Source organism: Podarcis pityusensis (genome assembly GCF_964106645.2).
Source record: "Podarcis pityusensis genome assembly, chromosome: 7".
Lineage (NCBI taxonomy): Eukaryota > Metazoa > Chordata > Lepidosauria > Squamata > Lacertidae > Podarcis > Podarcis pityusensis.
Window position 1 is genome coordinate 81110037 of NC_138031.1, and position 14659 is coordinate 81124695.

Here is a 14659-nt window from a genome sequence, read left to right on the forward strand (position 1 = left end):
AAGCTAGCCGGGAAGGGCTGGGCGATGGGCTTCGTGGGGTGGTGAATGCTTCCCTCCGTGAGGGAGCCTTCCCAGACCCGCTGAAAGAGGCGGTTATTAAACCGCTTCTTAAAAAACCATCTTTAGATGCGGCCACGATGGCCAACTATCGCCCAGTCTCAAATCTTCCATTCTTGGGCAAGGTGATTGAGCGAGTGGTTGCTGAACAACTCCAGGCACGCCTGGAAGAAGCGGACCATTTGGATCCCTTCCAATCGGGATTCAGGCCTCATCACGGGACTGAAACTGCCTTGGTCGCACTGGTTGATGATCTCCGGCGGGCTAGGGACAAAGGTGAGAGCTGTTTCCTAGTTCTGCTGGATCTCTCAGCGGCGTTTGATACCATCGACCATAACATCCTTCTGGACCGTCTTGAGGGGCTGGGAGCTGGGGGCACTGTCATACAGTGGTTCCGCTCCTTCCTCCTGGGCCGTGTTCAGAAAGTGGTGGTGGGGGATGAGTGTTCAGACCCTTGGGCTCTCACTTGTGGGGTGTCTCAGGGTTCTGTCCTCTCCCCCATGCTTTTTAATATCTATATGAAGCCGCTGGGAGAGATCATCAGGGGGTTTGGACTGGGTGTTCATCAGTATGCAGATGACACCCAGCTCTACCTCTCCTTTAAATCAGAACCAGTGAAGGCGGTGAAGGTCCTGTGTGAGTGTCTGGAGGCGGTTGGAGGATGGATGGCGGCAAACAGATTGAGGTTGAATCCTGACAAGACAGAAGTACTGTTTCTGGGGGACAGGAGGCGGGCAGGTGTGGGGGATTCCCTGGTCCTGAATGGGGTAACCGTGCCCCTGAAGGACCAGGTGCGCAGCCTGGGAGTCATTTTGGACTCACAGCTGTCCATGGAGGCACAGGTTAAATCCGTGTCCAGGGCAGCTGTGTACCAGCTCCATCTGGTACGTAGGTTGAGACCCTATCTGCCCGCGGACTGCCTCGCCAGAGTGGTGCATGCTCTGGTTATCTCCCGCTTGGACTACTGCAATGCGCTCTACGTGGGGCTACCTTTGAAGGTGACCCGGAAACTACAACTAATCCAGAATGCAGCAGCCAGACTGGTGACTGGGAACAGCCGCCGAGACCATATAACACCGGTCTTGAAAGACCTACATTGGCTCCCAGTACGTTTCCGAGCACAATTCAAAGTGTTGGTGCTGACCTTTAAAGCCCTAAACGGCCTCGGTCCAGTATACCTGAAGGAGCGTCTCCACCTCCATCGTTCTACCCGGACACTGAGGTCCAGCACCGAGGGCCTTCTGGCGGTTCCCTCACTGCGAGAAGCCAAGTTACAGGGAACCAGGCAGAGGGCTTTCTCGGTAGTGGCGCCCTCCCTGTGGAACGCCCTCCCACCAGATGTCAAAGAGAACAACAACTACCAGACTTTTAGAAGACATCTGAAGGCAGCCCTGTTTAGGGAAGCTTTTAATGTTTGATGTATCATAGTATTTTAATATTCTTTTGGAAGCCGCCCAGAGTGGCTGGGGAAACCCAGCCAGATGGGCGGGGTATAAATAATAAATTATTATTATTATTATTATTAAGCAAAACACCCCTACCCTTTGTATTTGGCAAAGAGAATAATTTCCATTTACTATTTCTACAATTCTATGAAATAAAGACCACTGAAGCATGGAAGGAACAATCCAATGAGGTCTCTGACTATTACATTAGAAATACAAAAACAACTCGTTCCGATGCCCCTTCACCTACCAAATCAGGGTGCAAAACCATGAGAGTTCCACCTTCTTTTTCTGCAAGGAAGTCTTTCTGAACTTACTTGGAAACATTTTTTGAATTCCATAGGAAACAGTAAGAGAACTGAGCTAATGGCAGTAATCCTCAAAAAAAGAGAGACTATTTTGCTATAGAGAGGTTTTAGGTTTAAACATTCTAGACCACATAATATCCCGAAGGAGCCCTGATGCACACTAGATGAAAGTCAGCAAGTGTCAAGACTGGACAAAATACAGAGAATGATGAACTGACTGAATATCCTATTTCAGGTTCTTGTTTGCTTGTTTGTTTGTTTGTTTGTTTGTCCTGAACTAAATAATTAGATTTGAAGATGGAAACACCTTTATTTGCATTCAGCATTTTCCAGAAAATGGTCAACACATGTTTGCAATGATGCACTTTGATTTCCAGACCTGTGTATGAAGAAGGTACTTCAGATGGGTGGGTTTTTTGCACGTACTTGGATTGCAAGTTACGACAGTTAACTCAACGTTCGAACAGACAGACAATCCTAGGTTTCTTGGCATACCAAAGTTTCAGTAAAGGCAAAGGTTGCCCTTATTGGGGGGTGGGAGGACACACCTCTTGTAACATTTGAAGTGGCCATAGGCAATCATGAGCACCGAATTTCAAAATCTGAAGTTATACTGATGTTACATAGGTAAAGAATAATGTACATCATACCTACCAGGCTTGAAGGTAATTAAGCAGGATCGATTAGTGCATGTTCCTTCCGGGAATATCATAATCTTAAAACAGAAACAGAAAAAAACCCCTCTATTACAAGTTATTTTTGTACATCTTCTGCATCTTTAAGTACATTTCAAGCTCAGAATTTAGAAGCATTCAAATTCGCTTTGCTTTAAACGCTGCTAGCATTTAATAAATAATTCACCACAGGTATCTGATTTCAAGAAGGCATTCAGGTTGCTCCCTAAGGTGTTCTACAAATGGAGTGTGATCTATGAAAGAATGTATGGAACGCAGCCCAGGAATCTTTGAAGCACTCTCCCATTTGGAACTGCAAACACTGAGGGCCAGATACCCTCTCAATGAGGGAGGTAGAAGTTATAATATAATGTTCCTCCACCCCCCCGCCCTTGTGTTCATCACAAGGAGGGTAACTCTTTTCTCCTTTAATCACGCATGAAGCAAACGATGACCTCCTCATCCATTGCCTTTTAAATTACGTAGGCTCCAAGACTTCTGCAGTCTGGATTACACCACTTGTTTTCTTTTTCTAAAACACTTTTTATTGAATTTTACTGTTGCAAATGAAAACGTGTAGATACAGGGGGAAAAACAAGTAAGCAAAAGAGAAAAAGAAAGTAACAGGGTTGTGGAATAAAATAAAAACAGCAAAGCAGTACTGTATAACCAAATTCCAACGATACTTCACTAAATATCAGGTGGTATTTAAATACCTGAACCTTAATGAAGAAAGAGAAGCTGGAAGATACCTCCCTGCTCATATATTCAAAGAAGGGGAACTAATCCACATCGAAATTGCCAGATTCAGCTTTTCCCCAGCTTTACATTACTTTAAAGTTCTATGTTCTTACTGTACTTACCATCAATAAAAGTTGAACAATATTAGTAGTAGGAAACCCTGTTCTTTTAAAATCAAGGCACTAAAGTTTCTCACACATAGCAGCAAAGGGTAGAAGGGGCCACCATGGGGTGTTATTCCTTCACCAGCATGGCGCCCACAAACAAAGAAGAGGTGAAGATTAAGATGATTTCCTCTATGGCAGGAGGAAAACTTATCTATACACAGCTTAAGAGATTCCTAAGCGGCAACGAACTCAGCACTGGAAATTCTTAGGAACAGAACTCAACGTTAAAATACCATTACTCAAATTTATGCTGCGGTGATATTTCGGTATTATGTGACCATTTCTTCTCAAAAGTGCTGTCGCACAATTTGAAAACGCTTCGAAGGGGTAAGCAAATTGCCAAGAGGTGAATTCACTATTCATAAAGGCATTGTTTAGTTGAGGAAAGAAAGGAGAGGTGATTAAGCGGAACGTGATGGATGTTTATATAATCAAAACTCGTCTTGAGAAAGTACTTTCCCCCCTCCCCCATCTTTCACAACTCTATAAGAGAATGACTGACACTAGGCTCAGGACTGAGAAAAGGAAACTGTACTGCTAACAGCTGAGCCTGGAAGAGGGAGATATGTGCAGCCTCTCTCTGGCTGAGCTGACGGTGAGGGAGTTAAGGTGGCACGGGGTCTTCCCACAGGATTGCTTCCTTAATGTATCAGGATTGTTTCACATGTCAAACATAATTAAATTAACAGCAAGTCATGTGTTATGTATTGAAGTTCTCACCCTGGGCCAGCAGGGGGATACTGTAGATAGTTATGCAAATAAGGGATCGAAAGTGACGTCCAGTGATTGGATAGTTTTAGAATATTGTTACAGTTACGTTGTACTGGAGCTCTATATAAGCAGGCTGACTGAACCCTTCAGTTCACTTCTGTTCTGGCCTGTGAATAAACAAGAGCTGTTTGAAGAATCACTGTGTCGTCTGATATGTCTACCCACAACTTAATATCATGGATTTTATCCTCCTTGGCAACAACTAGGGGGGGGGGCTGTCACCTTCATGCCTTCTTTGTGAACACCCATAGATGTTTGGCTGTTAGAAACAGAATAATGGATTAAATGAACCATGGTGTCATCCAACAAAGGATTCCCCCCCACCTTTTCCCGGATGTGGTACCAATCAAGAGGAACAGCTGGAGGAAAACCTGAAGAATTTGAAAGAATTCACAACTCAGGTGAACGTTAGCCCCACAAATAGTAGAAACTGAAACCTGAGGAGTGTGTGTCTACTTTTGAACAGAAATAGCATCTCTTTAGGTGGAAATAGATATTCCTTTACAGAAAACAAATACCTTTAAATCACAAGACGTTCTACCAGTACCTGTGGCCATTTGCCATTTGACTGAGCACGCCGTCTTATCTCCTCAACAGTTTTCCTGCGGGAATCCTGATCTGATCGAGATACAAACACGGGTCGAATGTATTTGATTAGAGCTGGAAAGAAACAGAAATGTCCGTATTCCTAAGTATATTCCTTCATTTTTCTTTAGATTAGCATAAGTGTATGACATGCTATATAGAGAAACAATCAATAGTTTTATGAGCAAACACATTTCATAACAAAATATGCCATATTGGGGGGGGGGGAGTAACCAGCAGAACACATTAAGAAACATTTTAAAATAAAATATAGCCCTGCATTTATTCAGAAATACAGTCACCCACTTATGAATACTTTAAACTGAAAGTGCCCCTTTAAAACATAAACTAAAACTACCTGCCATGCTTTTTCTTATTTCTAAAATTGCCTCAGTTAGCTTGATCCTGTTTGAAGGTAGACAGGACAGTTGCTTATTTCTTACAAATGGGATGGGATATGAGTTTAACACTCGTGTAAAGTTCAAACAAAGAGAGAATCAGAATATCTACGTATTTTTCGCTCTATAAGATGCACCAGACCACAAGACGCACCTGGTTTTTGGAGGAGGAAAACAAGAAAAAAAATATTCTGAATCTCAGAAGCCAGAACAGCAAGAGGGATCGCTGCACAGTGAAAGCAGCAATCCCTCTTGCTGTTCTGGCTTCTGGGATAGCTGCACAGCCTGCATTTGCTCCATAAGACGCACACACATTTCCCCTTACTTTTTAGGAGGGAAAAAGTGAGTCTTATAGAGCAAAAAATACGGTAATACTGAAATAGTGATAAGGAATAATAAAATCCATGCAATGCAATACATCACATTTATAACTTTTATAGCCAGTCTAGAACCATTTTGGCCTGCATTCAAAGGCAATCAAATTATTTGTTCCTTTCAGGAAAAGCTCCTAAGAACAATAACTATCATCACCACTGACAGTCTTGAAATAATGGGAGGGATCTTTTCAAAGGAGACACTGCTAGACGTCTGCTAGGGAGTCTGCATTTCTAGCTCACTTTCCCTGGGGTCATTGTGAACGCTGCTCATCACCTCAAATGCATATGACAAGCTGCGTGTCATCACCTGAGTGTTCTAAATATACACGGTTGTGAGATTACTCTTTCCCCAGCCACATGAATAATCTGACAAGAGCATCTGACTATACTCCTATAGTACCACAGAATCTTGAATTGTGTTGTGCGATTCACACAACTAACAAAAACCAGTTGGCATAAGAGAAGCCCCTGGATTTTAAGTGGAAAGGTTGGGGTTGGAGCAATTCTACCTCTGTCAGATCACTCCTAGCGGTACAAACAGGTTATCCTTAATCACACATCCAACTCCAGATAAGGAAAGTGGTGGGAATGTTGTAGATTTGAGGTTTCAGCCATTTAGAGCTCATTATTACATACTATGTTAGACAGATTGGTGGTATGCTGAAATTTATTGTTGACGTTTATCACTCAGCAGCAGCAATGCCTTACTGCATTGCAATAGTCTTCATGGAAACTATTGCAAACTTTGGAAAACGCTGGAGGGAAGCCGCTAAATTCTCTTTGGACAGCCTGATCTTTGCCACCTGTTGGAGGGTCCGTCTCCCACCCCCAAATAACACTAGTGAAATTATACATGTCACATTTCATAGCACGTGCTCTCCCTGCTTTCAATGATTCCATGCCCCCCAAAGTTTCAAGTGAATTAAATATTCTCTTCTCTCTCTCCCTGCCCCCATCAACAGTGGTAAAAAAATCAAGTCCCACAATCTGCGGCTGAGCTAAATCTCCAGAAAACTTCCAAGTTTATTTAAGACAGATGACCAGCAGACTAAATTCCTATATTTATGTAGGTCATGTACACATGGTTAAAGGGCTGTGTATGCAACTCCCTCAAAGGTACAGAAAAGCAGCAATAGAATGCCAAAATGTTAACAACAAAAGTCATCCCACTGAATTTTAGGTCTAGATGAGAGGAAGACCAAGAGTTCACCCAATGCATAATCCTCCACAGTGATATTCTGCAACACAAGCAGAGTAAAGAATGTCTAGCAATCCATTTATAAATGGGCAAAAGCAGGTTAAATACACCCATTTACACGCACAGCCAGACAAAAATCATACAGACACAAATTCATAAATGCAATAGCTACAAGATGAAAAGCACTACAACCAGGCAAAGTGACCAAAAAATCATTTTCTTTCCCCCCTCAACTTATCCATGTTTTCAAAACACAAATGTAAAAAAATCAAGGAACTAATTATATGCATGTGTGCCCTGATTTTAATTTTTTATTTTTTTGAAGCAGGAGAGGGAAATAAAGAGCAAACAGTTAGTGAGGGACGGGGGTGGGGTGACCTTTTCACTCCATACCCACTCTCTCCCACAGAGGTTTTGCTTTCTTCATTTTAAGATACCACATCATGCTACATAATACACAACGCAATCAGGGGAAAATCTGTGGTTCGTTTTTGCACTTCCTTGTTTTGTAACTACGGAGTTACATTTGAACTAACAAAAACTTTGTAGGCACAGATGAAAGTTCAACCTTTTGCTATTGAACTCCCTTGGATGCTACTGAAATAAATGTAGGGCTACATCATGTTTATCCTCCCCCTTTACACTCCTTCTGATATCGAAATAGAAGTGCTGGCTCCTTAAGAAAGAGTTAGTGGGCCATTGTGCATAGTGCGAGAAAGGAGATCTGGCTGGCACCAACTTTGCTACCATTTTGGCACCATGTAGAAACATTTTTTTATTCTTGCAGACACATCAGCAACTTTGATGACAAGTGTCATCAACCTGAGCTTTCGTGTGTGTTTTTAATTGTTATTTTACTGAAGTTGCACATTGTTTAACATGTTTTGGCATGTTTCATTGTAAACTGCTTTGAGACTTTTAAAAGTGTGCACGCACAAAATTCTCAACTGGATAACCTGGGCAAGTTGCTATCTTTCAATCTGGTTCACCTCACTGTATGACTCCCAAAGATAAAACGGAATAATCTAATGTATGAGAACGCGGTGCTTACTGAAGGAAGGAACATAAAATTAAGAAATGGAAACATTGCGAAAACACCTGGTGGGGTGGCGAAGGGGCATACTGATAGGCACTCTATGTTTAGCTGCTCGTATGCGTGGCCTAGAAGCTGGCACAAGCAGAGAGTGCCATTGGTAGGTTGTTGAGCGATGTGTCAAGCTGCTGTCATGTAGCACCTTTGTTGAAAGAACTGAACTGCCCGCCATCTGGTGCCAAGCCAGGTTTCAGCTTTGATCCAAGCAACTCAGGAGTGGGTTACCCGAGGGAACGGCTTCTCCCATTTGGATCTGTCTGGCCCCTAAGGTCATTACCAGAGGCCCTCCTAGTTTTCTCACATGCTGCAAATATTCCTCTGCCAGCAACCAGGAAGGGGCCCTTTTCTGCGGTGGTTCCCACATTCCCAGAATACGTTCCGTTGCCGAAATAAATCTCCGTGGCCCTTATTTGAAAGTAAAGCTTTCTTTGACTTACTTCCCCAAACAGGAATATCTTTGCTTTCTGCTTTCATGACAATGGAGGCCATGGTCATTGTTACAGGTATAGCATCAAAGTACGAGGAATGTGGAGCCAGAGTCAATATTGCTGCTTCAGTGGGCAAGGCCTGCCTGCCCTTCACATTTATCCAGTGGAATCCCCCAGCAAGCCACATGGTCCTCATGATGGCCTTCAGCATGACATCCACAAACCTGAAAATAATTAGACAGCACAAATGCAGAAGTGTTAATCCTTTTGAACACGATTAACTACATAAGCTATTTCCAAGAAAACCAAGAAATAAGAGTTTCTTTTAAAAAGCACTTTGCTTCCTCATTTTCTGATTGCGTTTTAACACGGTTTTGTTAAGTCAGGGAATTCAAATGTGGTTAAATAGGTTCCAGTTTAACAATCCCATGGCAGATTTTACTTCATCTTACCCCAAAAGGTCGAAGGGAGCATCACTGCAGAAGAGGTACAAACTGTCTCTTTAGAAAGGCAGCCTGTCACCTGTCTATCTTCATCAGTGGAAATCACAGAGGGTGGGCCAAAGCAGGCAAAAACAACAACCCAAAACAAATATATCCACAGAGTGCACTCTCATTTAATAGATGCTCATGCAAAGAACTGGGTGACTATTTTTCTCTGCTCATTCTCCCCCAGCTAGCTGTAGGATAGTTTATAATTATTAAGCTATCATTTCCAATTATGATGATATCCTAAGATGGGTACGCACTCCAACTATAAAGACAATATTGGTTTTCTATAAACTCAAAAGAGTTTTATCCAAGTTATGTTAGGCCCGTTGAAATCAATGGACCAAAGTTAATTATGTCCATTAATTTTAATGGGCACAATCTGAAATGAACTAACTTTGGATGTATACGCCCAACAATTCAGGCAGAGGAAATTTGTTGTTGCTGCTGCTGTTTATTAAATTTGTATACCACCTTTCATCTGAAGATCACAAAGGATGCATAATAAAAACAAAAAGAAACCAATAACCCCCTTCCATTTAAAAGGACATAGAATGTTAATCAGCCAAAGTTCTGGTTAAAGAGAAATGTTTTCGCCTGGTGCCTAAAGATATAAATTTTAGTATTCTGTGAGCTGTTCTATAACCTCCTTGCTACATTTATTTGTAACTTGGAGCTGCAGTGCCTTCAAGCTTTCCTGCCCCACAAAGCATGGCTTGGGTTAAGAGAAAAGGGAACAACATGCTGTAGAAATGCTTGCAACTTCTTTGGCCACAGCTGAAGAAGTATTTACAAACGCTGTGTGGATATCTCTCCAGGGAATACTGGAACAGGCACCTGTCAGGACGAGACATTTAACCAGTTCCCTTCCCCTTTCAGGTACCGTATTTTTCGCTCTATAAGACGCAACAGACCACAAGACGCACCTAGTTTTTGGAGGAGGAAAACAAGGAAAAAAATATTCTGAATCTCAGAAGCCAGAACAGCAAGAGGGATCGCTGCGCAGTGAAAGCAGCAATCCCTCTTGCTGCTCTGGCTTCTGTGATAGATGCGCAGCCTGCATTCGCTCCATAAGACGCACACACATTTCCCCTTACTTTTTAGGAGGGAAAAAGTGAGTCTTATAGAGCAAAAAATACGGTACTTTTCTAAGCTGACAAACCATCCCATGGAGATAACAGGGCACGGTTTTCGATATTGTTGTTTCTCATGACTATTCAGAAAGACAGCATTGCTCAGCAACTCTCTTGTGTTTTTAACCAATCAGATGTACCCTCCGTTAATCCTGGGATTAACATTGCACAGCACAGCACGTAGAGATAATGGAAAATCTTCCAGAAGAAGAAGCACCCTCAAGATCTTGTAAACACTTCCGGCAACTCATCTTTGGGTACCAAATAAAGCAGTTAAGCAGTTTATGCGAATGGGGACGCAGTGAAAAAGAATCAGGACAGACACTGAACTTAACGCACATCAGCCAGGGGAAATAAACTGTTCACATTCACATTGCACCTATTTAAATCCTGATAGCTGCTCTCCGTAGTGAAAACCAGCTTGGGGGGGGGGCGAGCTTCAGCACAGAAGCTGTGAGAGAGGCATGAATGATTAACCCTTTTCCCTCCTGCAAAACCTCACCTACCCATTTCTCCTTGCGAGGTTCCAGAAATGTGCTTCGTCTTAAAAATGCTTGCCCAGAACCTCCAGAGGAAGGTTAGGAAGCAGAGAAGGAAAAGGTTGCAAAAAGGTTAATGCTGCCTCCTCCCCCACCAGCTTACTTCTCTGCTTAATGCCAGCCTCTCTTGAAGATGCTTTTCAGTACAGACAGCTGCCACTGGGGGTTAAATATACAAGTGATTCATCGTTAGGGGGAAACGATGTTTTTATTGTGCAATATGTCAGTTTCACCACTATGAGGAGAAATATATCAAATTAGTAACCCGTGCCAATTTCACTTCTTGAATTACCGTATACTCCAAGTAGATGTTAGCAAACCCAAATGGGCTCAGTGACTTACTTTCGCCACCAGGAGAGGGGTTTTTCTATTTCTCTGTCAGCAGGTCCAATGGATGCGATGAATGCAAAAGGCCAGGCCAGCAACATCATGAAAGCAGCAAAAAACAGCCGGATGGGGAACAGGGTCAGCGTCATGAAGGCAATCTGCAAAAATCCAAGGAATTTGGTTCTTTTAAGATTGGACTGTAGACACAAGGCAAACAACGTTTGTAAACGTGGTTGCTTTTTGCTGATGATCAGGTAAATCTAACACATTATAACAAAGACGACAGCCACCAAAACGGTACCTATATGAAGTAGACACTATTTAAAATTGTGGTTGAAACACTCGTTTTCTTACCAAATCGGGAAAAATGCTTCTTAAGTAAGTAGCAAGAAGATATTGACAGTTCTGGATGTATTCCCAATTCTGGTTTAGTAAAAGCCTGTAGTATTCCCCAGGATGATTTAGTTCATGTGTAGGCAAACTAAGGCCTGGGGGCCGGATCCGGCCCAATCATCTTCTAAATCTGGCCCATGGACGGTCTGGGAATCAGCGTGTTTTTACATGAGTAGAATGTGTCCTTTTATTTAAATGCATCTCTGGGTTATTTGTGGGGCATAGGAATTCGTTCATTCCCCATCCAAAAAAATATAGTCTGCCCCCCCCCAAGGTCTGAGGGACCCCTGATTTAGTTAAGCAGGAATACACAGCCAAACACACATACAACACTCTGCCAAAAGCATTTATCCAGCTGTGGACTAAAAGAGCGAGCAGGAAGTATCACACAAGAACTCTTCCTCCCCCTCCCCCTCCCCGCTCCCACCCCCCACCCACATTCCAAGAGGTCCAGGGCAGGTTGTAAGGGAAAATAAGTTGAAGAAAGAATCTGAAATAACACCTAGAGTGAATAGCTATGCAGCCATGTTTTTCACACCTTAGTTTTTATGGCACCCATTCACCCTGACTCTATCCCTGTCCAAACTGGGAATGAAGAAATCCCAGCAGCAAACACCATTATACTCAAATGAAGCACACAGGGCAGCTGTCAGATTTCAAGATGGGGTTTGCAATGATTTCAAGATGGGGTTTGCATGTGGGGAAATAATTTTTTAGAATCAGATAAACCCCACAGTGGTTGGTGCCACAGTCCACACAGAGTTAAGAGCACAGAGAGCTTTCCTTTAACACAACTGACTTCTGTTGCCTTGCATAGTGACGTTAATAATTGCTTCTTAGAGTAGATCTACTCCAAGTTACTAAGGACCCTGATTTCATTCATTTGTACTAGGAATTATCACTTTGCACAGTGCATAGTTATGGAATTCGCTCTCCCAATACACAGTGATGATCACCAAACAGGATGACTTCTAAAAGAGGATTAGACAAAATGCGTTTTACTTAACAAAATGCATATACTGCCAAGCTGTAAGTGATTTACAAGAAAAATTAAAAATATCAATAAAAAATAAAGATAATTAAAAGTAACAGTAAAATAGATGAAAGCACATCAACACCTACAGGTCTCAATAGGATTGACTAAATAAAAAAAATGCTTTAAGAAGGCATAGACAGTAGTACAACAGAGTCGCCTCCCAGATGTCAATAGACAGGGAGTTCTACAGGGCAGGCCCTGCCACGCTAAAATATGGATTTCTTACAACTGTGGAAATATTACATGGCACCTGTTACAGTTGCCAGTTCTGCAGACTGAAGTGGTTGGGTATGACGTATATGGGCTAAAGTGATCCCACAAGCTTAAAGGGCTTAAAATTCATGGATCATAAAGCTATAAATGGCTACTTAGCAATGGTGACTATATTTTACCTCTACTGTCTTTGGTTTGTGCATTGGGGGGCTTTTCTTATGTTCCTAGTCAACATTTATTAGAACTTTTGGTACAGTTGCTGTAAACTTTGAGAAACCCACTGGAGTGACCAAATCTTAATTTTCAATTTCCTGCCAAAAATCCCTTGGTACACAAGGTATTAGTGTGCTTGTAGCTAATACATAGATTGCAAACACATCTAGTTGCACATCTAGTCTGCTCCAGTAAGCTTCTGCAAGTTTTTAACAAGCAAAGGCATGCACGGTGATATCCAATGTTAGTCATAGTCCAACAGAAATCTGATATTACAAGCCATTGTAATTTCACCTAATTGCATCCTAAGCTCAAACACAACACAGATGAACTAATGCTTCATTGACCTGGAAAGCTATTTGTCTGCTATCCAGGAAGAAGCCTGAATTTGTTTCTAGCTGAGTAAAAGATTGACAATTTGAGAACACATACGGCAGCAACCCACTATGAACGATCTTAATGAAACGCGGCATGAACATGGCATCTTTTAAAACTCTGTTATATAATTAATACAAATAGAAAAGCATTGGCTGTTTTCCCATTACAATTCAGTTACCCTTCCTGTCTCTGTCCGTCCCCATATTATTTACATCACAATACTTGGAACTACATGTAGTAAAGAGATTGTAAGCTATTTTTGGCAGTGGAAGGAAAGACTGTATGATGCAGTCATACAAAACAAGTGAGCTTTAATATAATTTCTACTGATTTCTGCCTATAGATCTGTAGGATTATGCTCTCTGTACCTATGCCACACCAGTAACAACTGCTGGGCTGCAGCCTGGCTAAGATTTAAGTAAACAGAATTTTAAAAAGAGAAATAGCTGCATGGAAAGAGGAAATGAAAGAAAAGCCACCTCTTGCATTGTGACACATCATGTAATGTATGTACTGAGAAACAGCTGTTACATCACTGCCTATGTATCAAACAGAATATGAGGACACCAAGCAACTCACAAGCATATCTTGAAGAGGATGAAGACTACCCATAGTATGGACAAAGGAAAACTCTGACAGACAAAACCAGACTGCGTCTGGGCAAAAGGATAAATGCACAGGTAAAGGGACCCCTGACCATTAGGTCGTGACTGACTCTGGGGTTGCGGTGCTCATCTCGCTTTATTGGCCGAGATTTATTGGCTTCCGGGTCATGTGGCCAGCATGACTAAGCCGCTTCTGGCGAACCAGAGCAGCACACAGAAATGCCGTTTACCTTCCTGCCGGAGTGGTACCTATTTATCTACTTGCACTTTGACGTGCTTTCGAACTGCTAGGTTGGCAGGAGCAGGGACCGAGCAACGGGAGCTCACCCCGTCGCGGGGATTCGAACCGCCGACCTTCTGATCAGCAAGTTTAACCCACAGCGCCACCCGCACACAGACACAGACACAAATCACACACTTCATAAAACCATAGAGTTGGAAGGGACCCTGTGGGTCATCTAGTCCAACCCCCTGCAATGCAGGAATCTCAACTAAAGCATCCATGAAAGATGGCCATCCAATCTCTGCTTAAAAACCTCCAAGGAAGGAGTGTCAACCACCTCCCAAGGGCATCTGTTCCATATGAAATGTTAATACTCAATAACCAATGGAGGAAACCAACACCATACTCCAAACCTGCCTGGAAACTATGGTGCACTGATGCTGGCCTGGGGAGAAGGCAGGCAAATTGGTGTTCCAGTCTGGATTGCGCATGTTGCCATCTAGTGACTGCAAAATGGAGCAGCTTGGGAGCCAGCAGATCCCAGGCTGCCTCAGCCCCTCCCTGGAAGCCCAAGTTTGCAATTCTCTGCAGACTGCTGCTGGCAAGGATCCTGCTATAGTGCCATTTCTGTTCACCTAGTCAGCAGGCAGAACAGGCAGTTCTGTGCTGGCAGAGTGACACCAGATGCTTCTGCCCAATCCAACCCCCTTTAGTGTGGCTGGGGTGTGTGGGTGCTGCTATACTGTAGCTCAAGCCAGTACTGTAGTTTCAATAATACTTGATGTAAATCCTGCCAGTCTCTGCCTGAAGGACTGGAGCGAGTGCAGCTGTATCTTAGGCCATTATGGCATCTTCCACCCCACCCCCCG

The 14659-nt window shown here is 42.8% G+C and overlaps 1 protein-coding gene across 2 annotated transcripts in view; it reads right to left on the reverse strand.

Annotated features, from left to right (window-relative positions):
- Positions 1-14659, reverse strand: part of LPCAT1 (lysophosphatidylcholine acyltransferase 1) — a 58962-nt gene that overhangs the window by 31526 nt on the left and 12777 nt on the right. Inside the window, exons 1-5 of one of the 2 annotated variants that reach the window (XM_081014870.1) lie at positions 13331-13418; positions 10745-10887; positions 8252-8466; positions 4711-4823; positions 2465-2525 (exon numbers count right to left, since the gene is read on the reverse strand). In XM_081014870.1, coding sequence (XP_080870996.1) covers positions 2465-2525; positions 4711-4823; positions 8252-8466; positions 10745-10878 — 523 coding nt within the window. In that variant the 5' untranslated portion in view covers positions 10879-10887; positions 13331-13418. Of the gene's footprint in view, positions 1-2464; positions 2526-4710; positions 4824-8251; positions 8467-10744; positions 10888-13330; positions 13419-14659 lie in introns of those variants that run through there. The other variant, XM_081014869.1, reaches the window with a different exon arrangement.